Below are 27062 nucleotides of genomic sequence, written 5' to 3' on the forward strand. Positions count from 1 at the left end.
ACATTGTGACATAACATCACTGTGCCACTGGCATCCATTCATAGCACACAATGAACCATTCCCAGCACTCAGTTCCCCTCAGAGACCACTGGGAAATGATGGCCACCCCAGGACCCCAGGCAGTGGTGGCCCTGGTGGCAACTAGAGGGTTTGACAAAGTCCACACAAGTTAAAACCCTCATCTCAGAGTGATTCTTTGGCTGCAGCTGTGTAGAGGATGAAGTAATGCATCGCCTAATTACATTCCTGCTGGTTAGTCATGCATGCTCAAGAGATGAAAGGTTTCCCCATTAACTTGTTAAGATTTTGTTTCTAGTGTATGGAATACCTGATTGCAACTTATCGAAGACTGGAATATTTCATATCTGATTACTACTTGTCCATGACTGGACCTTCTCCAAAACTAACCTGGGCTGCAGCAGGATGCCAACCACTCTGATAGCTGCCCCCATGACAAGAGGGCTGGCACTGCCAGGTCAGGCAATGCATAGCTCCTATCTATCACAAAGCACGCTAAACCAGACTAGCCAGGCTATCCGGCAAATGCGGAAAAGGTGTGGGAGGTCAGGGAAGGCTCTCCAAAACCAAGCAAAGGTTAGTGAAGTGAAAAGGAGGGCCAATATTAAAACTTTTCCATAAAAGATAAAAAGAGGTACATGTATTTATTAATAATAATAACAAATTTTAAAACATATATAGAGGCCCATTTACAACCAATGTATATAAAATATAACAATATCAAGGGCTTACAAAGTTGACCTTACGCGTTTTGGCCAAATAGGCCTTCCTCAGAGGTCATACATATGTGGCAAGATGGTTAATAATTATTTTCACATAAACACAATCAGAAATATATACAAAGTATAGATTCAATGAGGACCATAAAGTAAATTGTTCAAAAGTAAAATCACCAGCAATGTTCCCTCTAAGCTGTGGAGTCTTGTGAGCAAAAATTCTACTTGGTGAGCTACTGGCATTAAAGTTGTGAGCCAGCCATTTGGCCACTGCATAAATTAGTTTGCTCTGGAGCCATCCTTCCTGAGCGAAGACAAAAATATGTGAGCCGGAGGGTAAAAAACTGTGAGCTGGCTCACACCGACTCAGCTTAGCGGGAACACTGATCACCAGGCACAATGTAAATATGCACATAAGACCTTTAAAGTGCAATCACTAGCCACAGCAACACAATCAAAGAAGGAAATTTTTGGACCACAAGTTTATAATCACTGGGCTAGTGATTGCACTTTAAAGGTCTTATATGCATATTTACCTTGTGCCTGGTGATTTTACTTTTGAACAATTTACTTTATGGTCCTCATTGAATCTATACTTTGTATATATTTCTGATTGTGTTTATGTGAAAATAATCATTAACCATCTTGCCACATATGTATGACCTCTGAGGAAGGCCTATTTGGCCGAAACGCATAAGGTCAACTTTGTAAGCCCTTGATATTGTTATATTTTATATACATTGGTTTATATGTTTTAAAATTTGTTATTATTATTAATAAATACATGTACCTCTTTTTATCTTTTATGGAAAGGTTTTAATATTGGCCCTCCTTTTCACTAACCTTTGCTTGGTTTTGGAGTTCATTGTTAGGTTAAGTGTTTTTCCCCCCTTGGTTTCTGCAGGTCAGGGAAGGCTGCCATTGAGCATGCAAGTGAATAAGCCTGGCCTATATAAGGGGCCAAATGGCAGGCCAGGGAGGAGGTTCCAGGTCTTCCCCAGGCTGAGGAGGAGAGACTTGGGAAAACTTTGGGAAGAGAGGTGGAGGAGGAACATGATGCAATTAACCTCCTCCCCTCTCTGCATCTGAGGTCTTTGCTGGTCCTGGGGTCTTGGCTGGAACCACAAAGATGGATATGGAGGACCAAGCAGTCGTGGACCCCCTGGATCCTCACACTGCTATATTTACCACATTCACTGATTTCAAAATGTATATTAAAATACTATCACTCTTCACCACAAAGTTACAGAATGGATAACGTTTTCCATTTTATAAAATCAGTAAGAATGAATGTAGTTACCGAATTAAGTCCAGCAATGCATCTGCAGAGCTCATTATTGGCTTCCCGCTTTCCTCAGTGTTCTCCTTCTGGGCTGCCCCACCAGGATGGATAATGGAGACCATAACAATTCCCACAACCACAGCCACAAAAGTGGTCCAAAGATAGTAAGTGACTGTGATGATGCCTAATCGACTAGATGTCTTAGCATCAAGAGCTGCTAGCCCAGACATTAAGCTGTTGGAAAGAAAGACAAGATAAAATGTAACCTTTGCCAAATGCTTATTGAATAATACTTATTACTACAACTCACAAGATATCAAGAGAGAGTGGTAGGATACCAGAGAGCCACCTTCTCTACAGAGTTCATGACATTTCTCTCTTTTGTCAAAAGGATGTCTGAACAAAGACTTCTTTTGCAGCAAAGCTGTGTGAAGGGATGGCTAGAGAATTAGAGTTTATGACTAAAAAATATACACATGCTACATGGATTATAATGGATGCACATGTGTTTCAAAGACAGCTTTCACCTTTAAAATACGCAGATTTGGGGTGCCTGATATTTTGGATTAATCTGCTTATTTTAAAGTAAAATGCCATATTTGAAACATACAAACATCCCTCATCAAAATATGATTTATCCATTTATCCATATTTCTGAAAATAAAGGTGATCAAAGATCCTTACCATTGCCCCAGTCTTAAAAAAATGTTTCCATAGCACGCCAGTCTGACATAGCAAACCTGCTTACAGGTTACTGTACTTGTCAGAAGGCACAATCTAAATTATAGGTAAGGATACCATGGCTGGACAGAAGAATGCCTACATATGCATAATCTAGCTAGTCCCTACACTGAAAGAAACACGTATTGCATGCATATGGTCATTCTGAAATTATTTTGGATACTTTTTGTAGCCAGGTATGCATATATTTGGTAAACAAATATAAAAATAGTCTTTCTGTGTTATGTAGGGTTGCAAACCTCCAGGAAGAACTTGGAGATCTCCTGGAATTACAACTGATCTCCAGACTACAAAGATCAGTTCCCCTGGAGAAAATGGCTGCTTTTGAGTATGAACTCTATGGTATTGCATCATAGCTGAAGTCTCTCCCCTCCACAAATCCCACCCTCCCCAGGCTCCACCCACAAATCTCTAAAAATGTCCCAACCTAGTATTGGCAACTGTATCATAGCAAGGTCTCAAGACATATTAGGTGGTGAAAAAGTACACTGAAAATCACAAGAAAATGAAAATATACTTTCTTACATCTCAGTTGCTCACTAGCTTAGATCTAAGAAGCTGTACCTATCTGGCATTCCACTGAGGGAAGAGAGGGGAGGGGCCAGTTTTGCCCTGTTTCCCCTCTCACTTCAGTTCTTCAGCCCTCTTGGTTTCTAGCACCAACATTTTAGAAGGATCTGTTGGAGGAAGGGGCAGGCTTGGACTGCTCACCTTGTGCTGGTGGATCCCGGAGGCATCCAACCTGTCGTTTTTGTAAGCTAGGGTTGCCAGGTTCCCTCAGCTTGCAGGCGGAGAGATTTGGGGGGTGTTCCGGGGGTGGGTGGAGACGTTGCACAACATCCCTGATGTAATGATGTCACACAGAAGTGATGTTATCACAAAGGGGACATTGAACAGTGACACTCTGCATTTTGGGCAAAACTATATGGTGTTTTTTGGCCTAAAGCCATAGAGTTTTGCCCAAAAAGCAGAGTGTCACCATACACTGTCCCTGTTTGGGGGGCGGGGCTTCCCCCACCAGCTAGCTGGCTGGTGGCAGGCAGAAGCCAAAAAAAATCAGGGGAACCCTCGCCCGGACCAAGGGTTTGGCAACCCCATTGTAAGCAGATGTTGCAAGAAATGCCTAGGTCAGAATTCACATATAGACCATAAAGTTACAGTTCAGTGTTTAAAATTAAGAAACTTCACATTGCCATTATCTATATACTAATAGCCAAGACACCCCCTCTGTGCGGATATCTAAATCCGCACATCGGGGGCACTTGGGGGGCAAAGAGATTTTCCTGCACACTTGGGTGTGCAGAAAAATCTGAAATGTTTAAAAAAGTATACAGGGGATACTTGAATCCCAAAAAAACCTACAACTGTTTGCTCTGGGCATGAACAGGGAACTCACTCACTGAGGCGCGGGAACAGCTCGAGGGAAGCTGCCACACCACTAACTATCCCGGCTGCTACTCCAGCTGCCACAGCAACAACCGTCCCTGTGCAGAGGACGGACTTACCCTTGGAAACTGTGGGGTGCTGTGCGAGGAAGCTCCGGGGACTTTGCCTCAACACTGCCCCCCCCCACTCCATTTCTTCTGTCTGTTCCCAGTCTCATTTGTTTGGAATTAGTGGCAAGGACACCAAGCGCAGCTGTGAGCTCAATGGCCCTTTGCCTTTTCCATCTATCCCCTGGTGAGAACTCAGCTGCTGCCTCACCGGCAGCCTCCTTGCTTCCCCTGAGGCTCCATTGTGCTGGGTAAGTCTCCCACGGCCTGGGTGCCATTGCCCAGATATGTGTTGGGGAAGCCTTGGAGACAAGAGAAGGAAGGGGGGAAGGAAGCCTCAGCAAGCCTGTCCAGAGCAGTTCTGAACGAGCCACCGAGAGAGGGAAAGGGGGGGAGCCTTGGCGAGGTTGTCCAGAGCAGCTCCAAACAAGCCACCAAGGGGGGTGGGGGAGTCAGTGGGTCTGGCAGCTGCAGGGGAGCCTGGAGAGAAAGTGTGTGTGTGTGTCTGTGTGTGCGTGATATTCTCCCCTCACGAGTATCGTGGGTGGGCACCGCTTGTTTAAATACTATTATGTAAGTATGTTAGTTGAACAAATGCAGGGGGTTCCATGCACCGTACAAGTTAGGTACATACAGGCAAGAAACTGCAAGGACTTGTGGGAGTCATCTCATTTCTCCCTCCTCCACTATTTCCTGTTTCCATTTCCTGAAAGCCCCCATAGCCTCTCTTCTTTGTCTGCTTCTGTTATGTACGTGGACCGCCACCAGGGGTCCACAGCTAAAGCAGGATCTTGGTCCCCAAACACAAAGGGGACCTAGGATCCTAGTCCACTGGGAGTCCACCAATAGCACTCTTGGCGGGAGATTCAAACCCTCTAATGGGGACAGAGGTGTGCCGGGTGGAGTGTATATAGTTGGCCTTGCAGGGTCATTTGTGTGTCTTGTTGTGAAGTACAATAAACGCGTCTGAATGCATGTCGTGGTCCGAGACCAACAAAAACTGAAAAAGGGGGGGGGGACTCAACCCAGGATATGACTATGAACCAAAAAGGGCTAAGCTAAACCATATATATATGGTTTAAGGGCTAAGCTAAACCATATATATATATATATGTATATATATAAAGTACAAATATTTATTAAGGTGTACACATGTTAAAATTTTCCTGATTAAAAATTACTTTGTCTAAGATGACTATAAAAGCTTATCCTCTATACATACATATGATGGGTAAATACTTTACAACTGAAGACCAAACGCGTTTCGGCCCCTAAGGGCCTTCCTCAGTGGTCACTATTATCTATATATTATAGACACACATTCAAAGACCTGTTACAGAGTTTTAGTACACATATAATTTAACCAGATGTTGTTTCCTTGTATACTTATAATTGGACTCCTGGACTATTAGTGATGGGCCATAGGTATAGCCATATCACCTCCACAACTTATTCTGGTAACAGCGATTTTGTAGGTCTGAATGTGTGTCACTCCATCAAGGTGAAAATTCTATAGACGGAGTGACATATTACGTTTATTCTATGTGGCTCCTACATTAAGAAAGTTTGGCCACCCCTGCTCTAAGCTGTGGAGTCTTGTGAGCAAAAATTCTACTTTGTGAGCTACTGGCATTAAAGTTGTGAGTGAGCGATTTAGCTATTGCATAATTTAGTTTGCTCTGGAGCCATCCTTTCTGAGCTAAGACAAAAATGTGTGAGCCAGAAGCTAAAAAACTGTGAGCCATCTCACACTCACTCAACTAAGAGGGAACACTGTTCACAGTTCTCTCAGAGCTGGTCTCTCAGAGATCTCTCAGCCCGATCTACCTCACTGCTGTGGGGAAAGGAAGGGAAGGAGATTGTAAGCTGCTCTAAGACTCCGAGCGAAGGCTGGGGTATAAATCCAATCTCTTCTTCTCCTTCTGTTAAATACTGGGTTCAAGATACATTGCAGTGAACAGCTCTGCTTTATTTAGTGATTTCAGAAACAAGACTGAATACTCCAGGGCAATAGCCCTGTTTAAGTAGCATGCAAAAACCACATCCAAACACCCCCCACTCCCAACTATAGGCTATTTACATAACATTGTCTCCTCATTGGTTACTTCTATTTGCATAACATTGCCTTCTCATTGGTTACCCCTAGAATCCTGGTGGTCTATTGTTCTAGAGCTCCAAGCTCAGCCCGTCTCTTATGGACAGACCTGGGATAATTCCAGCCCAATACATAACATCTTCTCTCAATCGCTCTCTTCTTTAAAAGATGCCTTGCAGTAAGTGCCTCCTGAAGATCTCCAAGGAGGGTCACGGAGCCCATTCCACAGAGCAGGAGCCACAATGGAAAAGGCCCAGGCTCTAGTTGATGCCAGACATGTCACCCTCAGTGGTGAGAGAGCCAACAGATGGCTGCCTGAAGACCATAGTTGGCACACAGGGTCATATGGAAAGAGATTGTCCTTCAAATGTGTAGGTTCCAGGATGTGAAGGGCTTTAAAGGTCAGCACCTTGAATTGAACTCAGAAACAGACTGTCAGTCAATGTAGCTCGTTCAAAATGGGCAATAGGCAGGCTGCTGCATTCTGAACCAGTTGTAATGTTCAAGTTGTCTTCAAGGGCAGCTCCATGTTAAGTGTGTTGCAGTAATCCAGCTATGAGGTTGCAGAAGCATGATTAGTGTCACCAGATCAGCTGAGTCTAGGAAATGAGATAGTTGGCAAACCAGATGCAGATGATAGAAGGTGCTCCTGGCCACCTTTCCAACCTGGTTTTCAAAGTGCAAAGCAGGATCCATTAGCATGCCCAAGCGCTTAACTTTTCTGAAAAAGCCAACTTTTCTGGACCCATTTCAATCTGGCTTTAGCTCAGGAGGATTTGGAACAGACACTCCTTTGGTTATCTTGGTTGATGACTTCTACTGAGAATTAGACAGGGGAAGTGTGACCTTGCCAATTCTGCTGGCTCTCTCAGACGGCTTCTATACAATCTACCATACAATCTATTGGACCTACTTCTGCTCTTGGCACTGGGACTAAGGGGCACCAGGTTATGGTGGTTAAGTCCTATCTGGGAGGCCAGTCCCAGAAGGTGGTGCTGGGAGATTTCTGCTCAGCCCCAAGGCTGCTGGCCTTTGGGGTTCTGCATGGTTTGATCTTATCCCCCATGCTATTTAATATTCATATGAAGCCACTGGAGAGCTTGCCAGCAGGTTTGGGTTGTGAGCAATGTTCCCACTAAGCTGTGGAGTCTGGTGAGCAAAAATTCTACTTTGTGAGCCACTGGCATTAGAGTTATGAGGGAGCGCTTTGGCTCCTGCATCAATTAGTCTGCTCTGGAGCCACATCCTTCCTGAGCTGAGACAAAAAGGTGTGAGCCGGAGGCCAAAGAACTGTGAGCCAGCTCACATTAACTCAGCTTAGAGGGAACAGTGGTTGTGAGGTCACCAATATGTAGATGTTATTCAGCTCCATCCTTCTTTTCCACCTAATTCTCAGGAAACTGTTGATGTTCTTAACTGGTGCTTGGAGGCAGTAATGGGCTGGATGAGGGTGAACAATCTGAAACTTAATCCTTACAATACAAAGGTTGTCTGGGTTAGCACAAAGAGAGACCAAGGACTTGAGATCTCTGTTGTCTTAGATGGGGTTATGCTTCCCTTGAAAAGCCAGGTTTTGCAGTTTGGGGATGCTTAGAAAATCAGGTGGCTGCTGTGGTTTAGAGTGTTTTGCCCAGCTTCAGCTGGTGTACCAGCTCTGCCCATTCCTGGCTCAGTATAGTCTAGTCACCATGATCCATGTCTTAGTTACATCTAGACTGGACTACTGCAATGCATTTTACTTGGGGCTACCCCTGAAGAGTGTTTGGAAGCTGCAGCTAGTGCAAAAAGTGGCAGCTGGATTGCAGTTCTACTAGTGATAAGACTGTGACCCCAATTCTACAGTAATTACACTGGCTTCCACTCCACTCCCAAGCCCAGTTTGAGGTGGTGGTATTAACCTTTCAAGCCCTACATGGCTTGGGAGCAAGGTGCCAGAAGGACTGTCTTCGCCAATACATTCCTGCCTGGGAACTAAGATCACAGAAGCCCTCTTGACTGTCCCATCAGCCAAAGAAGCTTATCTCATGAGTACCCGAGAGAGGGCCTTTTCAATGGCAGCCCCATGGTTATGGATAGGGTTGCCAAATGGTACTCACCTCTCCGGCGGGGGACTCCTGTGCAGCTCCCGTAGCGTGCGTGTGCCGCATGCATATCACAGGGAAGTGATGTCATGACGCCGGGCACGCTAGGGGCGGGGCCACGACCATACAAGGGAAAACCATAGAGTTTTCCCTTGTATGGCCGTGGCCCCGCCCCCAGCGTGCCCGGCGTCATAACGTCACTTCCCTGTGACGTGCACGCTGGGGCGGGGTTCCCCCCGGGGCCCGATTCCCCGGCGTCTGGGAACGGGCCTCTGGGGCGGGGGGATTTCCGCCCCCCGAGGGGATTTGATAGCCCTAGTTATGGAACAGCCTCCTAGGGAGGTGTGCCTGGTCCCCTCACCCTCAGTCTTTAGGAGTGAGCTGAAGACAGTTTTATTCATGACGGCATTTGATTAGTTCTTCTGCTTACTAGCAGTTTTAAATTATTGCTTTTAATTGGTTTTTAATGTATTTTATTGTGTTTTATTATTTACATTGTAAGCTACCTTCTTACAAGGTAGAAAGATGGCTAATCAGTTTTTAAATAAACAAAAATAAACCATTCCATCCAGGACCAGTGGATCCAATTCCTCTAGAATATCAGCCTTCTGGACCAGCATTACCTGTCTTGTCTGGATTCAGCTTGTATATGTAAACGCCCAACACATTCTGAAGGTCATAAAACCTCAGATTAGTCAAATATGAGGGTTCAGTGGTGGGCCACATATGTAAAATCAACCTGAAACTAGCCTTACACTGAAACAATTAGTCTCTCTGTATGGCACAGCAGCTACACTGCACTAAGACAATTGCCATTAAAAAGGGGTGAGGTGGTGGCAACATATACCCTGAGCTCCTTCAAGGGACAGATATCCAAGAAATTCAATAAATAGATATAAAAATACATGAACCATTTAATAAACATTAATAGCTTGAAAGCTGTGGGATGTTCACAGAAGCATTGTGGGTTTCAATGCTTTAATTAATGAACACAAAAAACCCCCACCCCAAACCCTATCTAACTTCCTTTCTGACTATTTGTACCAGCACTGCAGCAAGATTTTCTAGAAGAAAGAAATAAAACCTCATAAAAATGCAGGTACTTTCCAATGCTTTCAGCACAATTTATTAACAATAACAGGGCAAACAAGTGGGTATTATTAGGATACCAAAATGGTTTTCCATGACATGGAGACTGCTATTTGATGAAGTTGTCTAAACATCATACTGAAGTGCAGCTTAACCTTTATCACAGATTTGGCAAAAATATAGTGGTGGGATTTAGCATTCAGGTTCCTGACATCCAGTAAATTAATAAAGAAAATGCACTGCTTTACTGTTTGCCAATCTCTAATCCTGTAGGTTTTGCTTTCAGTTAAGTGTATTGGGGGGGGGGGGAGACTAAAATAAAATGCTACTGTTTTTTTTTTTTACTTCATTGTATTTTGCTTTTGCGTTTTGTCCTAGAAGCCCTTCCCATTTAATCCCAGGTATTGGAGGACTGATTGTGGTAAACTCACAGTTGAGTTAACTACAGTGTTCTAGTATGATGATTGTTATTACCTATACTTTCATATTATGGGAAAACAAGAATTAAATTCCTCCTTAGGTAAAGGCAAATTATTATTTAGCTTTTGGTAAATAATTTATGGTTTACTGGTAAATTAAACAGACAAAAGGAAGAGGTTAAAGTTGTAGATTCAAGCAAATTGTTCTGCAAAAAAGTATTTCTTAGAAGGTTACTGTAATCTTTTCCAGAAAGCTACTTCAACCGCTAAGAGCATATTATCTGCATTCTTAGCTGCTTTATAACCTGACGTGCTACCAACAAAATAAATTGCAACCAAGATTCTGAGTAAAATCCTGTTTCCCACTTTAACTTTCACTCATGTTGAGCCTCCAGGAACAAACCTTCCATAAAAATAAGCGATAAACCTACTAATGCTGCCTCCCTAGGTCTTTATGATCCACTGCAGCAATTTACATTATTTATTTTCTGCCAGTCTAAGGCTTTGTTTAGAATCTATTAAGCTATATTGCTTTAGATATTCACCGAATTGCAGCACAACACCCATGTACAAAGTCCTTTTATTTCAGATTGCAGCGGTTTATATTTATTTAGTTAATGCCTTGTTGATATGAACTGTATTTATATGTGTGTTTATATTACGTGGATCTGGAGGAAAGCTCGGGGGGGGGGGGATCATACTTTGAGCCTTGTTTTGCCCAGCAAACTATTTTACTTCTAGTCCTGAGGAAGGAAAAAGGTGGAAGATATTGCTCTCATGTGAAGTGAACACACAAAAACTTAATTGCTTCCTGTTGAAACTACTGGGCATCCAACTACACGTTTTACCTTGGTTGGATTGTGTCCATTATTTGTAAGGACAGGCAACACATGGCAAAATGGTGATTGGGTGGTGTATCAGAAAGTGACAAACAAAAGGCACCATGTCACCTGCTACACCTTTCCCTTATCTATAGTAGTCCAATTACAGATGATGCCAGATTACAAACTGGGGTATATAGCCTACTGTTAGCATCCAAGGTGACAAATCCTGGAGGGGTCTAATAATGAGATTGCCCTGTCTTTGGAGCATGTTCATTAATAAGATCATCATCTGTAATAAGATTATCCTGCCACTAGATAATGTTGTCAGTAGGTTGGTATTGTGATGGGAAAGTCTACAAACGTAATTAACTGTTGAGAAGCAATTCATTAGGGGTACCTGCTGATGGGGCAGGAAGTCTGGCACTATTTGCTCCTAATCTCATTCCAAATACTGCAGCCAATAACAGTGAATCTGGGAACAAATTTACTATACTTTGAGAACAGGACAAGAACCCAAGAAAACCACTTGCCAAAAGAGACAATTAAGATCTCCTGCATGTATACTACGTACGTTGGACAAAAGAGGCTCATAACAACACGCCCAGAAAAGGGAGATATGTTGCGTTATAGAAAGTCAAGGGTCACTGTTGTCACATTTTCTCATTGGCTTCAAGCATTTGTTGACACAAGAGCCAAACTTGCAAATGCGCCAGATTTTAACAAAGACCTGGCTGCTGTTCTGAACAAAGCTGGTTAGTAACTCTAACAAGATGGTGACATAGGGACAAAGAAGAACACACCAGTCTACTCCCTTGAGCCAAACAAAATTAGTTGGCATATTTACAGTGCAATCTTGTGAAGAATCATTCCAGTCTAAACCCATTGTCTTCAATGTATTTAGACTTGAGCAACTCTACAGAGGATTGCAATGTTAGGCTTGGATCCACTAGAGGTCTACTGTCCTACAGGAGCAGCATTTTGGGGGGGGGCATTTTGGGCTTCAGAGGGAAGAGGGAGGCAAGAAAATTGTGTTCTATGGATGGAAATCATTCCACTCACAGAAATACTCCAGTGGATCCAAGGCCTTAGTCAACTGCTAGCTGATGGTTTAAGCTGAAACCATTTTTCTAGAACTTAAAAGCGCAGCCAGTATTGCTTCAAAATAATGTGTACTATCTCATTATTTCTGAATAATATTGGCTGACAAATTCCCAAACTGGTTAAGCTATGGAATTTGGTTTTAAGTCAGTTCCTTCTGAGTCCCATTCTGTTTTCTGCTCAGCATTCTACTGAAATAATTGTTTCTCTTTCTGAATGGTGTTAGCCTCAAATGCCATAACCCTGGAAAAGGGAAACATAAGGAGCTGCCTGAAAAACCCATTCAACTCATGCCTCTCTAACTTGGTCTCTTCCTCCCCCATCAGAAGCCATCTGGATATTGCTTTGAAATAGATGGATTATGGATAAAGTTGTCAAAGGAGATTAGTGTGATTAGAAAGGCATTAATCCTGTCAAGAAGTAATGGTCAAGTATTAACCAGCAGCAGTTGCTACAAGACCAATGTTTGTTTTCATTCGTTCACCTCTCTGTCACGTTCTCATTTCATAAATGTTTGCTAAAGAAAAGCCTCTCCTAAACAAGTGTGCCCATTGGGGGGGGGGGAATCCCATCTCTCCCCCCCACTCTCTTGCTGACCCCAACATGGCCCCCAGGCTCTTCAGCAGCCACTTCCAGATCCAGTGTGGCATCCTGCACTGTCCGGCAACTGTGATCTCCCTGGCCTGGATTGTGCCGCTGCCAGGCCTGGCATGGAGCCTCAGCTGTGCTGCTGCAGGACCTAGCATGGCGCCGGGCCTCCTCCAACTGCCAGAGGTAGGTGCATTCTCTGCTGTTTAACTTTGGGGGGAATTTAAACCCTCTGTAAATTGTTTAGGAGATTTAAGATTTTTTTTGCACACCTAGAGGTTTGCAGAAAAATCTCTTTAGTGTCCATGTGGCCCTGATTCGTGGATTTAGATATCTGCAGAATGGGACCACAGGTTGCTAATCGTATATAGACAAGAAGGGGGACCCGTGATACTCGTGGGGGGGGAGCTCCACGCGGAGGAGGAGGAAGCAGCCGCAGGTAAACCTTCTCCCACGCAGCCGTCGGGCCTGCCAGCTTTCTCCCTCCCCCCCCCGCGGTGGCTGTAGCAGTGGCAAGGCTTGAGCGGCCGGCCCGCCAAGCCTTCTCCCATCCCCCCAGTGGCGGCAGCAACGAGGCAATTCTCAGAGCGTTCTCTGTGCATGCACAGGGAATGCTCTTTTACTTGTGGAGGGATTTAAGTATCCCCCCTATAGTTTTTTTATATAGATTTCAGATTTTTCTGCAGATCTGGCGATTGCCCCAAATGTGCAGGAAAATCTCTTTGCCCCCTAGGTGCCCCCAATGTGCAGATTTAGATAGCCGCATGCAGGGGGCGCCTTGTCTATTAGTATATAGATTTGATGTAGCATCATAGTTGTTTGGCAGAACAGAAAGAACAACATGGGCATATGGATTTTATCAGCCATGCTTCTCTTCATCTTTTATGACAAAGTGGGTTTTCTAATAGCCCAGCAGGTAATCATACGTTATTGTCAGAGCTATTTCACAAAACATGTAGCCATAAAACTAACATGTGCATGTGAAGTATGTTTCTGACCCCATGTATCTTACTGTCAAACCTATTGGAGAGCCAGGATTGCCTGTAATTCCCTGCCGTGCAGTTGTTTCCACTTAACATGAAATGACTCTGTAATGTGGGGAACCATTGCTAATTTTTGTTTATTTAGAAGAAAGAAAACAAAGGGCCACTTTGCACATTACTTTTCCCAATATCTTTATAGAACACGTACCTCACCCCTCGGAATGTCTGCATGAAGCTATATATAGACAATTTTTGATGAACAATGGATGCAGCCTTCCTCTTGTTGCTACAATGGCACTAATCAAATAAATCATCTTGATAACACCTGGGTACCTGATATCAGCTTTTAATACTGTTAAAGAAATAATACTGGTAAAGAAGAAAAAACACTGGTAAAGAATACTGGTAAAGAAAAAAAGAATACTGGTAAAGAAAAAAAGAATACTGGTAAAGAAAAAAAGAATACTGGTAAAGAAAAAAAATGTTCTATGCAGATGGTTCCTTGGAAGAAGCAATCCAAGCTCATGCAAAACACAAGTGAAACCCACTTCTATTAATGTTCTATATTTTAGTACCCTGGCACTGATGAAGCAGAAAAAACAGGCCTCCAGTGCTGCAGAATATTATGGAGAGATGCACTGGAAGTTTTCCTAATTAAACAAGGCTTTATAATATAGGAATGGGAATGACCCAATAGAGAATCTGAGCAGAAAGACAAAAGATTATCAAAAATCCAGCAACATTATTAAGAGGAATCCCTTGTAAAAGAGAATTTGGCCAATAAAAGGCCAAATGTGTCTCTCTTCACATTAGTGTCCAAACATGGAGTCTTCTATAAAACAAGTATTTTGTTCACTTTTTTTAAAAAATGAAACATATGAAACAGAAACATGGAGCTGAGAAGTACAAATTCTCAAAACCAGAAAACTCATAAAGAGAAGGTCTCATTCTGTTCTAATACTTAGAATCATAGAATCACACAGTTGAAAGGGGCTATACAGGCCATCTAGTCTAACCCCCTGCTCAATGCAGGATCAGCCTAGAGCACCCCTGACAAATGTTTGTCCAGATGCTGCTTAAAGATTGCCAGTGAGGGGGAGCTCACCACCTCCCTAGGCAGCTGATTCCACTGTTGCACAACTCTTACTGTAAAAAAGTTTTCCCTAATATTCAGCCAGTACCTCCCTGCTCTTAATGTAAGCCCATTATTGCGAGTCCTATCCTCTGCTGCCAACAGGAACAGCTCTCTGCCCTCCTCTAAGTGACAACCCTTCAAATACTTAGAGAGCAATCCTGTCCCCCCTCAACTTCCTCTTCTCAGACTAAACACTGCCAAGTCCCTCAGCCTTTCCTCATAGGGCTTGGTCTCCAGGCCCCCAATCATCCTTGTTGCTCTCCTCTGCACCCACTCCATTCTATCCACATCCTTTTTGAAGCAATGCCTCCAGAACTGCACACAATATTCCAGGTGCAGCCTGACCAATGCAGTGTACAGCAGGACTATGACATCTTGTGATTTGGATGTTATGTTGATACACCCCAATACTGCATTAGCCTTTTTTGTTGCCACATCACACTGGCTGCTCATATTTAACTTATGGTCCATCAGTACCCCAAGATCTTGTTCACACATACTGGTACCCAGAAGTGTATCCGCCATTCAGTATGTGTGTTCCTCATTTTTGTTACCCAGATGTAGAACTCAGCACTTATTCTTGTAAAATTGCATCTTGTTCACATCTGCCCACTTTTCCAGTGTGTTCAGATCTCGTTGAATTCTATCTCCTGGGGTGTTCACTGCTCCTCTCAATTTGGTGTCATCTGCAAATTTAATGAGTAGCCCCTCCACACCCTCATCATTTATAAAAATACTGAAAAGTACTGGGCACAGAACCGAGTTCTGTGGCACCCCACTGGACTCTTCCCTCCATTCAGATGAAATACCATTGGTGTTCTGTATTGGGATTGAATCATCCCTGACTGAATCACCCTGGAGACTGGCTGAGCTTGGAGCACAAGAACAATAGCCGACCGGGACTCTGGAGTAAACCAATCAAGAAGTAATGTTTTGTAAATAGTCTGTCACGGGGATTGTGTGTGGGTGGGGCTGGGGTGTTTTGCATGCATATAAGCAGGGCTCCGGACCTGCTAGAGTTGTCTTAGAGTTAAGCTGAAACCACTAATAAACTATGAGCTGATCACTATATGCGTCTCGAACCCAGTATATTTCAGACAACTACTCTCTAAGTGCCGTTCTCCAGTTTCCTATCCACCTAACTATCCAAGAGTCCAGTCCACAGTCCTCTAGTTTACCCTTCCTAACTGTACACTGTATTATCCCTAAGCCATTTTGGGGTATACCACAAGGAGTTTCAGTTACATGTGCCTTGGAAGTTCTCTGCTCAAAACTCAGTTCCTAGGCGTACAGAGTTCAATTTGCATTTGGACCATGGGAATGTGGAGAAGAATCTTAAGCCTCCCCCCCACACACACAATTTTTCCAAGATGGAACAGCTCACTGGGGAAGCTTAGATATACTAATGACTACACACACGTTTCACCAGTGGGACAAACAGCAATTCACTGGCTCCGTTTCAGCTCGGGAAACTTTGCACACTTTCTATCTGTATTAGTAAAATGTTAGTAAGATGAGCAATGTATATATGGGAGGGGAAGGGCATGAAGGAACAGCTGGAATGTGTGGGACATCAGTTTACACTTCTGCAGAAATATATTTCAACTTCCTCTGTCCTGAATCAATTTCATGAGTGAATTACTAGCTAACGATCTTCTAAAATACACTGTATAACACTGAAGCTTAATAAGTTATGATTTGTTTCTTTTTCGGTCTGATTTAGCTCTAGCACAATCTTATTGAAAACTCCAAATTATTCAGCAGCAAATGCTTTAAACCAGTAGGAACAGATGGCCTACAGGTTGGCAAAATAACCTGACCCCAAGCAAAAATAATCAGAGGCTAGAGGAAGCTGGGGCTTAAGGTATTGAATAGAACTGATCATTTAAAAAATGTGTGGTAATGGATGAAATTTTCTCCCCCCCATAGCAACAAAAGCATCTAGGGATTTTTTTTTAATTAAAACCTGATAATTCAGAGGAACTAGTAGTTAGAACATTATAATGTTCTAATGCTACAGTGATATGTAAATTTTTAAGGTCTGCCCCAATGAAGAGCACAGAGTTGACAAAAGAAGTGTAAGTTAATAATTACATAAGCAAAAAGAGAATCTGAGGAGCAGACTGCTACAAGCATCAAGATAAACATTTCTTTAAATATATCCAGAGCAGGAACCTCGCAGGGGGGGACATGGGCCTTTGGATGACAAAGGAATAAAAGGAATGCTAAAGGAAGGTGGGGAGATAGCAGAAATGCTAAATGGCTTGTTTGCATTTGTGTTCATGGTAGAAAGTGGTGGGTGAGTACCTAGACCAGACCAACCATTTTCATGAAGGAAGTCTGAAGAAATGAGTCAAACTGAGATGATAATGTGAAATCAAGTTCTAGACCTATTTGGGAAATATAAAACCAACAAGCCCTGTGTTCTGATGAAGGTTCTTAGGGAACTCCAATTTGAAATTGTTGATTTACTAACCAGTATATATAACTTGTCACTAAAATCAGCCACTGTATCAGAGGACTGACTGGGGAGTAGCAAATGCCACACTGCTTTTAAAAAGGAGTCCAGAGGGGAAACGGGAAATCGTAGGTCAGTTAACCTAACATCTGTTAAAGGCAAATTAATATAAACTGTAATAAGTGCTAGAATTATTAGGTGCATCAACGAGCAAAGAAGGGAAACCAGCATGGCTTTTGCAAAATGAAGTCCTGCCTCACCAACTTTGAGAAAGTGAACTAGCTTGTAGATAAGGGTAATCTGGTAGACAATATAAACTTGGACTTTCTAAAGGCTCTTGACAAGATACCTCATCAAAGACCTGGGGGCTGCAGGGCTTGACCATATGGGGGACTGAGAAAGAAGGGAGCATAGTGTTGTCTCCACCCTCCCCAACAGCCATGTTGTTGGCCCTCCAGAGTAACTGGTTGGTCATTGTGTAAGACAGAATGGTGGACTAGATGTTCCTATGAAAACTGCAAAGTGGTTGCTCTGAAGGAAGCTATATGCAAAACTGTTGCCAGCTGGAAGTGGCCTACCTTGATCTGTGAACAAGCCTCCATTTGGGGTTTGTCTTTCTCTCTTTTGGCCCGCCTTTCTCTCTTAACATGGACAATCCTCTTTGTCTTTTAATGGAACAGTAGATACGTTTTTGACCATTACCACAACAAAGACAAGAGAGTGATCAAGACTGTGACTAATACAGGGATGCATCTGGAGATGGAGACTAGTGTTCATATTCAATGACCTATGTTGTGAATGCGGAAGCCTGAGTACAAATACCACTCATACAAACCATTTTTATACATTAGTGTTGATGATCTCTTTAATTCCAGTTGCACACAGGAATGGTGTCAACACATTGATTTATATGAGGTCATATATTTTTAGTGTGTGCTTGTACAAGAAGCACAAAGAAGGCCTGAAGCCAAAAATAGGGTTGCCAAGTGGCACTTACCTTGCCGGCGGGGGACTCCCGTGCGGATCCCAGCATGCCTCATGCACATCACAGGGAAGTGACGTCATGACGCCGGGCACGCTGGGGGCGGGGCCACGACCATACAAGGGAAAACCATAATTTTCCCTTGTATGGCTGTGGCCCCGCCCCCAGCATGCCCCGCGTCATAACATCACTTTCCTGTGACGTGGATGCTGGGGCGGGGTTCCCCCCGAGGCCCGATTCCCCGGCGTCGGGGAACGGACCTCTGGGGCGGGGGGGATTTCCGCCCCCCGGGGGGACTTGGCAGCCCTAGCCAAAAATGATGGAAACATCACTAACAAATGATAGCAGTTCCAGGAGGAAGGGGCCAGCAGAGAGTTCTAGAGCTTAAGATCAGGACTGAAACTATAGGTGTCTGCCCACAAACTCTAATTTCATGTGGCTGGCTAATGATACCGGACCTCCTCTAAGGACGGTTCCGAATGCCCAACTCAGTCTTATGTACGACAGTGGGCGTGGCGTGAGTAATTTTCCCGTGTATCCAGAGGGCGGATTGGACAACGAACGCTCCTATTTCCCAGGAAGTGAGACAACACGCTAGGTTTAATGAATAAATGTTGCCTTTTACTAAGCAGTTCTCAAGCATACGAAAAACAGATACACTCTCAGATTCACACAATCTCCTTGCACACGCGGACTAGTCCAGCCAGCCTCGTGCGGGTTCTCGGGTCGCGACTCCCGAGAACGCAGTAAGAATCACCTGCAGCACTTAAGTTGCAAGGTAAGGGAGGGATGGGTTAGCCAGAGAAACAAAGGCTGTGTTTCTCTTTTTAAAAGCTTGTTTTTGGGCTTGGCTTAAGGCCAATAAACCCCTAGAAGACCGTCCCCTTTACTATGCTATAGGTTCAGGGTTGTGACGTCCTAGTTGAGGGGAAGGGGGCAATATTCAAATGCTCTACCCTAACTTCAAAGAGAGCCATGTGGCCAGATGTCGAAAGTACGTTCCCTTGGCAACTTTTGACTTGCAAAGATGTGCCTGGTCCAGAAGGCAATAAAGGATGTGTTCTTTGTGATGCCAAAAGCAGATAGGAAGATGGGTTACGTGGTTTCCCACAGATCAGCAATGGTGGGGAAACCTGTTGTTCTGCCAAGTTTCCAAACTGAGCGTAATGGCATTTTGTCGTCTTTGTCCTGAAGCACGCTGGGAAAGTGCAGGGAAGCATGTGTTCTGTGGCACAAGCCTTGCTCATCCAAACGCAAGCATGAGATGCCAAGCAAGCCATACAAACACACAGCAATCCCCTTATCCCATAGGCACAGATGTACAGACAATTAACAGACATAGCATCAGCACAGTACAAACAATGCAATTATAAGCACACGTGGTAACACTAAGCTTTGGCAATCATCTATGGCCAGTCTTACAAGTATCTACCAGGGTGTATATATTATATATATATTCAATTCTGGCACTCAGTAGTCACCTCATAAGCAACCTTGATGAAGATCACCTTCCTTTATCATAAAATATACACTATGACTGTTTTATTTGGGCCTAACCACAAAAGGACTATATGGCGCTGGACCCAGCACACATCTTTCCTCACCCAAGCAATTTTCCTTTGCAAAATTTGCACAGATGGGTAAGTGCAATAATTTTAGGTCTATAGGCTTAAAATCTGTTTTCATCTGGGAAATATGTGAAGCAGTTCAGAAACTAAGAATTATCACAGTAATAAAGTACAAGCAGAAGATTCTTTTTTTTCACTAGGGGAATGTATTCCATCTTTTCTATTGTCCCATTTTCTATTTTCCTGTAAAAATATAAGAACTGCTCACAACTTTGTATAATGTAAATATAATAATACTCTTGAAATTGGTACATATGTGTCTCTCTTTAATATAAAAAACAAAGAAAACCAACGGTAATGCTAACAATAACATTTGTTTACCAGATAATTAGCCTTTTAATAATTCATTGTTATATACAAGCCATCCAGATCACCAAAAGACTGCACAATTATAAAAATAAATCAACAAGTGCAATTCATTACTCCCCACAAAAAAGGGTTCCCATCCTTTAAAGTGAGTTTTTTTTGTTTTTTGTTCTTCTATCTCTCTAACTCAGACAACCTCAACGTTCAGGTTATCTGCCATACTTTCAGGGTTGCCACTAAAATTTTATTTTTCATTTCCCTGACGTTCCCTGACCAACATTTGTCAATTTCCCTGACCACCATTCAAATATAACCACAAGTTAAAAAATGAATAGGTCAATGCTCCCTCTAAGCTGTGGAGTCTTGTGAGCAAAAATTCTACTTCGTGAGCTACTGGCATGAAAGTTGTGAACAAGCGATTTGGCTACTGTGTAAATTAGTTTGCTCCGGAGCCCGCCTTCCTGGGCTAAGACAAGAATGTGTGAGCCGGAGGCTAAAAAACTGTGAGCTAGCTCACACTAACTCAGCTTAGAGGGGACACTGGTCGTTTCGCATTAATGCAAGGTAAGGTTCCACTCTACAACTACACAAGTCTCAACTGCAAAAATATTTGTCAAAGAGATTTAATATCAGCTTCTTTCAACATTAACTGCAGCAACATCTGTTTTACAATTGCACCAAAAATTACACTAAGATACAAATTTCAATTCAAGTAAACTCTGAATGCTAACAAATGACATAACATTTTTGTTATTGTTTTAAAGGTACACTAAAAATTATATAAACGTTCTATCTAAAATGGTTGGGAAAGGGCATCATTAAGTTCTACTTGTATTCTGCTACTTCTCTATTCCAGTTGCCACAAGAACAGATCATGCTCTTGCAGCAGCAGGTCAAAAATCCACGGCTTGAATATATTTTAACCACAATTTCCCTGACTTTCCCTGACTTCAGACCAATTTCCCTGACTTTTTCTGACCAATTTTCATTTCCCTGACTTTTCAGAAAGTGGCAACCCTGACTTTATACAGCCAGGCTTTGATGCACACAGACCAATTGCATTTTCCCACTATTGTGCTATCAGTATAGAGTTAGCAACTAAAAAAGAAGGGGAGCCAGTGTACAAGGATAGGAATAAAGCACAAAAACCACTGACTAGAGATAACCAATATATGAAATGTGTAATAATAATCCTTCTTGATTGATTATACTGGCTTCGTATGTGCCTTCTACTGAGATCGGGTCCCCTTATAGCCTATTGCTTTTGAATAAGAACAACTCGAAACGCAGCAGCCAGCATCCGGACTACGTGTCATGGCTTTTTATGGCTTATGGAACTTCTGAAATGTCCACTCCATGATGAATTGCACGTCAAATTGGACTTTGATATTACAACGCTACTGGAGTGAGACACAATAAAATACTTGGGACTTTATTCTTCTTCTTTATTCTTCCTTCTGTATCTTGGTTACACCTTGGCCAATATTGTTATATAATTATATTTTTGCATTATTGAATTATTATTACACATTTCATATATTGGTTATCTCTAGTCAGTGGTTTTTGTGCTTTATTCCTATCAGTATAGAGTTGCCAGATCCCCCCTGGCCACCAGTGGGGGATGGGAAGGTGTAGGGTTGCCAACCAGACTGGGAAACTCCTGGAGATTTGGGGGTGGAGCCTGGGGAGGACAGGAGCCTCAGTGGGGTACAATGCCCTACCGCAGCATTTCCCAATGTTTTTGATATAGTGACCCACAAGTCCAATTTAACTTGGTATGGTGACCCATCCATGGCTGTCCCAAAGTTTTTGGCACCCTAGGCAAACGGTGATCTTGGCATTCATCTGGTTCAGCATTCCATTTTGACAGTGGCCAAACAAACGTTTTTGAGAAACCAACAAAATCACAGAAAGGGTGCAGCTGCCTCATGTTAACCCCAAGCAAGTGACATTCTGACATGCATAGCATTTGCATATGGGCATTATGTTCCAACCTTTGACCAGCCTCTCCTTCTCCATTACTCCCTCCAGTCCCCCTTAAGATTCTAAGAAACTCACTCTAGTAACTATCAGGGCACCTTTTACTTGATCAACATGTATGGGCAGTGAATAAAAAAACATCAACTAATATATGAAATGGAAGATACTGTTTACAGGGTCAGATCTTGGTTTCCAAGATACAAAAGAGCAATAGAAAGAGCAGGGGCCACCATTAGGGAGGTTTGGCCTGCAACCCACTTTCAGAGACTCTGCAACCCACCTTTGGATCCCGACCCACAGGCCAGGAAACACTGTCAGAGAATCCACCCTCCAAAGCATCCATTTTCTCCAGGGAAACTGATCTCTGTAGTCTGGAGATGAGCTGTAATTCCAAGAGATTCCCAGGTGCCAACTGGAGGCTGGCATCCCTGAATCAGTAGCTTAGCAACAGCAATAAGATCAAGAACTGTTCACCTCTACTCCAGCTTCAGCCAATACTTCACTCCAAAATATTTTAACCAGAGGACAAAAACACCACATTTGACTAAGTCCACAGTAATTCCACATTTCTAATCTTTTTTTGAAAAAAATCAGGCACCAACCTTTCCTGCACCAAACATGCTTTCTGTTTTAAATATTACTTTTGTGTCACAACTTGTAATTACTAATATCCTTTAACTTGTATGTCAGATAGAATGAAAATTTTTATAAATGAATGCCAAAATAAATATTTTAAAAGTGTCACTAATCAGTCTAACAGGAATGGCTTTGGAGCATGGAGTCTGGAGCTAAAGCATTTGAAAAAAGAATGTTAACATTCCTTAATGCCTGAGGATGTTTCCTTAAGGGGGGGTAATTATTGGGAAATAACTGTTTAAGTACCCATTAAGAACTGGAGAAAGTAGCCCCACCCAGCTGAGTGGTGAGGGCAGGTATGTGACCTGTGTGCAAAGAAAGAATAGTTTGAATTGGGAATACCAGAAGCTACAGAAGTAGACAGACATCTTATTTATGCATATATATAAAATATGCTAATTTGTGTCACAAAATATTATCCACGTGATTAGACTGATTTGTAATACGATTTTAGCAATTACATATTATGTAACATGCCTGTAATTTATTAATGTAAAATAATTGAAATACAAAGTGTGGTTTGGATCAGATGTAGAGGGGGCCATAGGTTGAGCTGAGAAAACAACAGTGAATATTTTGGTGAGTTATGAAGTAAATGATTTCATATGGGCTCTTGGTCTATTATTTTTATGAAGCTTTACATGTATTTGATAGTTTTCTGTAAAGTTGTAAATGAATGCTATACACTATAAAGCAATACATTCTATCAAATAACATTATATAAGCATAAAAACATTGACATGTACTGTTATAATATATGTAGCAAAAATGGAGTGGGATAATGTGGTTGCCTTTGCAATGGCACAGCAGACATTACATAACTCATTCGCCTGTTCTTATTATTTCCCAAAGGGATTATTTATGCTGACAAACACCATTTTCTATATAACAGTGGGCTTTAAGTAAGTTCACAGCATGGTGCAAACCACAACATAGTGAAAGGACAAACAATAAAGCATTAACAGGATAACTACATGTTATGCAGAAATGCATATTTGAGCCTCAGTGACATTTCTCTTTAGAAAAGCCACTTGATAGAGAGATAAGTAGTATCTCTATCCCTGCCTGCTTTTTACCCATTCCAAATCTCTCCTCATGGGGTTTCATGCAAAGGTCTCAGCCTCTATGCCCTGTTGTTGGCTCTACAGAGGAACTGGTTGGCCACTGTATGAGACAGGATGCTAGATGGACCACTGGTCTGATCCAGCAGGGCTCTGCTCTACAAGTAATCTGATTGAACTTCTACATGTTTTTACTAGCAAAACCAAATGGGTAATCCAGTGATCTTTTCAGCTAAAGCTGTAACTTAAAAAAAATATATCAATTGATGATGGATAAGCATACATCATATAATAAGCTACGATGGCATTTGCCTTTGACATAGAAACTATGCAGATATTAGTGAGTTTTATTTTCTCATTTGAAGGAACTAAGCTACATATTGTAGTCAGCAACCAGTTATGAGCAGTTATCCATTTACTTACCTTGAAACAACCAGTGGCAGAATAAGCATTTTCAGCATTCTCATAAGTAACTCTCCCGGAAACTGAAAATAGCTAATTTCCTATGAAAACAAAGAAGTATGGTAAGTCTTCTCTAAGAAACAATAAAAACATTTTGATTTTTTTACTATTAGTTTTCATCTCATAGTATGTGGAAGGGTGAAAATATATACAAACAGGATGAAATGAGGCTCTGGCAATAACACATGCTGTCTCACACATGCTGTGCAATTCTAATGAATCCCAGTGAGAGTTCAAGTGTGTTTAGGATTGCAGCTCAAAAGTGCCATCCTAAGCAGAGCTACACTGTTCTTCAATGGATTTAGAAGAGTGTAACTCTACCTAGGATGCCACCGTTAGATACTTTGAACTTTAACTTGTTGCTGAATATTATCAGATGACTGCTATATGAATAACATGGCAAATACTCTTAATATAAGAAACGAATTTGGCTTTAGGAGCAGTTAAGAAAAAAGATATTAAGGTGTCTGTAAATTAAAGGCATCTTTAAACACATTAAAGCATTTGCCCACATTTCTCTTAATATCTCAGGTTTCCCTGAGGGATAGTTTCTATTCATCACAGTACATTCTACTAACAAAGCCCAAAATGAGTCAATTTCTCTTTCTCAGAGAACACAAACACTGCACACTGTTTTTCTACTATTACTGTAAGAATGACACTATTTAAAATAAAACTAAGTTCTCAGCTAACAATAATGCATATTTTATACACATACACAGGCATACATATATAGAAAAAGCAATGCTTATTCAGCAAACACATTCAAGATGCAATTTCACTGCGGCTTGTCCAACATTAGCAGTCTTTTCTGACTGGGGAAGATGGAACACTATTAAACAGATGGATTCATTAGAAAGATGCATTAATCAGAACCTTCTCATTTGTTGAGTAACAGAATTCTGTGACATGACTGAAGCAGAATTTTGGCTGAAAACCATGCCAGTTATTCTGGAGTACTTCTAATAGAATCTAATTGAAATCAATGGGATGCTCCAGAACAAATGGCTTAGAAGCATAACCTTTCTTGTTATCACTTGCTATCATTAAGACAATAGAGTTTATCTTTCATTCATAACATTCACAAAAGAACCAGATAGAAAAATTACACTCAAGCATCGTATGTCACATTTTGTTCTGTTTCAGAATTCAAAAATTTATGCATATGTATCATTTTTACAATGTTTATTGTTAGTTCCATGATATCTGAGACAGTTCTATATACCAAATATACAAAACCTAAAAAGCTAACACAACAGATTCCTTCACACACACAAATAAAAATAGCTCTAGAACTAGGCAAATTTCATGGCATATCCCCTCTAACTGCTGACAGTATCTCCTCTTTTGTTACAAACTTTTCCCCCCTGTTTGTCACTGACCTGTGGGGAGAGACGCCTGGTCCTGAGGAAGAATCCAAGAAGACATCCCACTATGACAGATAACACTGAGAGAATAAGCAAACCATTTCTTTTACAGACATCCTTGACCCGAGCCAGCACTGCATCCAAAGCCACTGCCATGGTGTCCTTGGTGCTCTCTGCAAGAGGCTCAGCATCCCATGGAGACAGGAACCTCACCGGCCGCTCTTGTTAGACTAGGCAGCTCTGGCTTGGTATAGATTAGATCAAAGCATTTCTAGTGCTGCTTAGCTGACCTGCAAGGTCACCTCTTCTGCCAATAGCCACCAAGCATGCAGCTGGCATTATTTCCAAATTAATACCAATAATCCTATTAGCGCCGACTACATCAATAAGAACCTGGAAGAAGATTAGGGGCTCTGGAAAATTAGAACAGAGTAGAGTAGTATTTTTGAAACAAGTGTGTTTTCCAAGCAAAGCGGCACTCCATGAGAAAAACAAATAAATATCATGATGCGTTTGTCAGCCTGTGCAGCACAGTGTCCTTAATGGCAGAGGCTATCAAGAGAGCAGGAAAAGCTATGGAGAAATTGCGTTTGCATGCAAGGCCTAGGTGAGTAAGACTGGGCCAGCCAGCACAACAGGGAAGGATAGGTGAAAGGCTGAATAGCTGTTAGGTTTACTTTCCATTATTACTACTGGGATGAGAAGAGAATGGAAAGGTGTGTATGTAAAATGCTTTACAAGGCATGATGAGGCCAAGAGAAAATACACTGAAAGGCTACTAATGATAACTGGCATTTGTTAATAGTTTGGGAATTTTGCTGAAGGGGCAAGGGGAGGGGAGAATTTACTTTCAGAGGATTACCAGATGTGAGGCTGCTTCTCTTTTCCTCAGCATTCTTCAGCAATGATTAATATACTTTTTAGGAAGCCTGTCTTCCTTTTTTAAAAAAAAACATTGTTGTTATTGTTGTTACAGATAATAACACAGATATAAACTGCAGCCATATACCAGATATTCAACAGAATATGAAATAGGATGGGTTTTGTGGCTTCTAGGCCTGAAACCCCTTTGTCTTCAAGCATCTAGGCCTGAAGCCCCCTTGTCTTCAGTTAAAAGAAAGAGGTGATGTAAAAGACCTCAGCCTGAGACCCTGGAAAGCTACCTCTGTCAGTAGAGTGGACAGTACTGACCTAAGTAGACCACTGGTCTGATTTGGTATAAGGAAGTTTCATGTGTTCATGAGAGATGTCACTTGTTTAAATGGGGCCACAATTTAAAATGCACAATCTCTTATGCTGTGAGAAGAAGAATATTGCAACTGGAAGATGTGTAAAACATTAGGAAATAGCACTCATTAGCAGTTAGATGGGATGCTCAGGAAAAACATCTCAAAAATGAGATCCAGAGTTAAGAACTGCTTAAACCCATTGGTTGTATGTTTCAAAAAAGGCATCAAGGTAGGTACAGAAGATAGATGCAAATAAACAGCTTCCACCCTCATCCATAGCACTAAGACTTATGCTTCTGTCAGGAGCTGTGCAGTTCAGTCCTATGCATTCTTATGTGAAAGTAAACCCCGGTGAGTCACACAGGACTTATTCTTAGTATGTGTAAGACTG

At 42.1% G+C, this 27062-nt stretch overlaps 1 protein-coding gene across 1 annotated transcript in view; it reads right to left on the minus strand.

Annotated features, from left to right (window-relative positions):
• Positions 1-25598, minus strand: part of SLC1A7 (solute carrier family 1 (glutamate transporter), member 7) — a 79148-nt gene extending 53550 nt beyond the window's left edge. The window contains exons 1-3 of the mRNA XM_015423291.1: positions 25458-25598; positions 24037-24116; positions 2035-2250 (exon numbers count right to left, since the gene is read on the minus strand). Of these exons, the coding sequence (XP_015278777.1) occupies positions 2035-2250; positions 24037-24116; positions 25458-25598 (437 nt within the window). The remainder of the gene's footprint in view (positions 1-2034; positions 2251-24036; positions 24117-25457) is intronic.
• Between the last annotated feature and the right edge of the window lie 1464 nt (positions 25599-27062).

This window comes from Gekko japonicus, unplaced genomic scaffold (genome assembly GCF_001447785.1).
Source record: "Gekko japonicus isolate JY-2015 unplaced genomic scaffold, Gekko_japonicus_V1.1 scaffold1079, whole genome shotgun sequence".
Lineage (NCBI taxonomy): Eukaryota > Metazoa > Chordata > Lepidosauria > Squamata > Gekkonidae > Gekko > Gekko japonicus.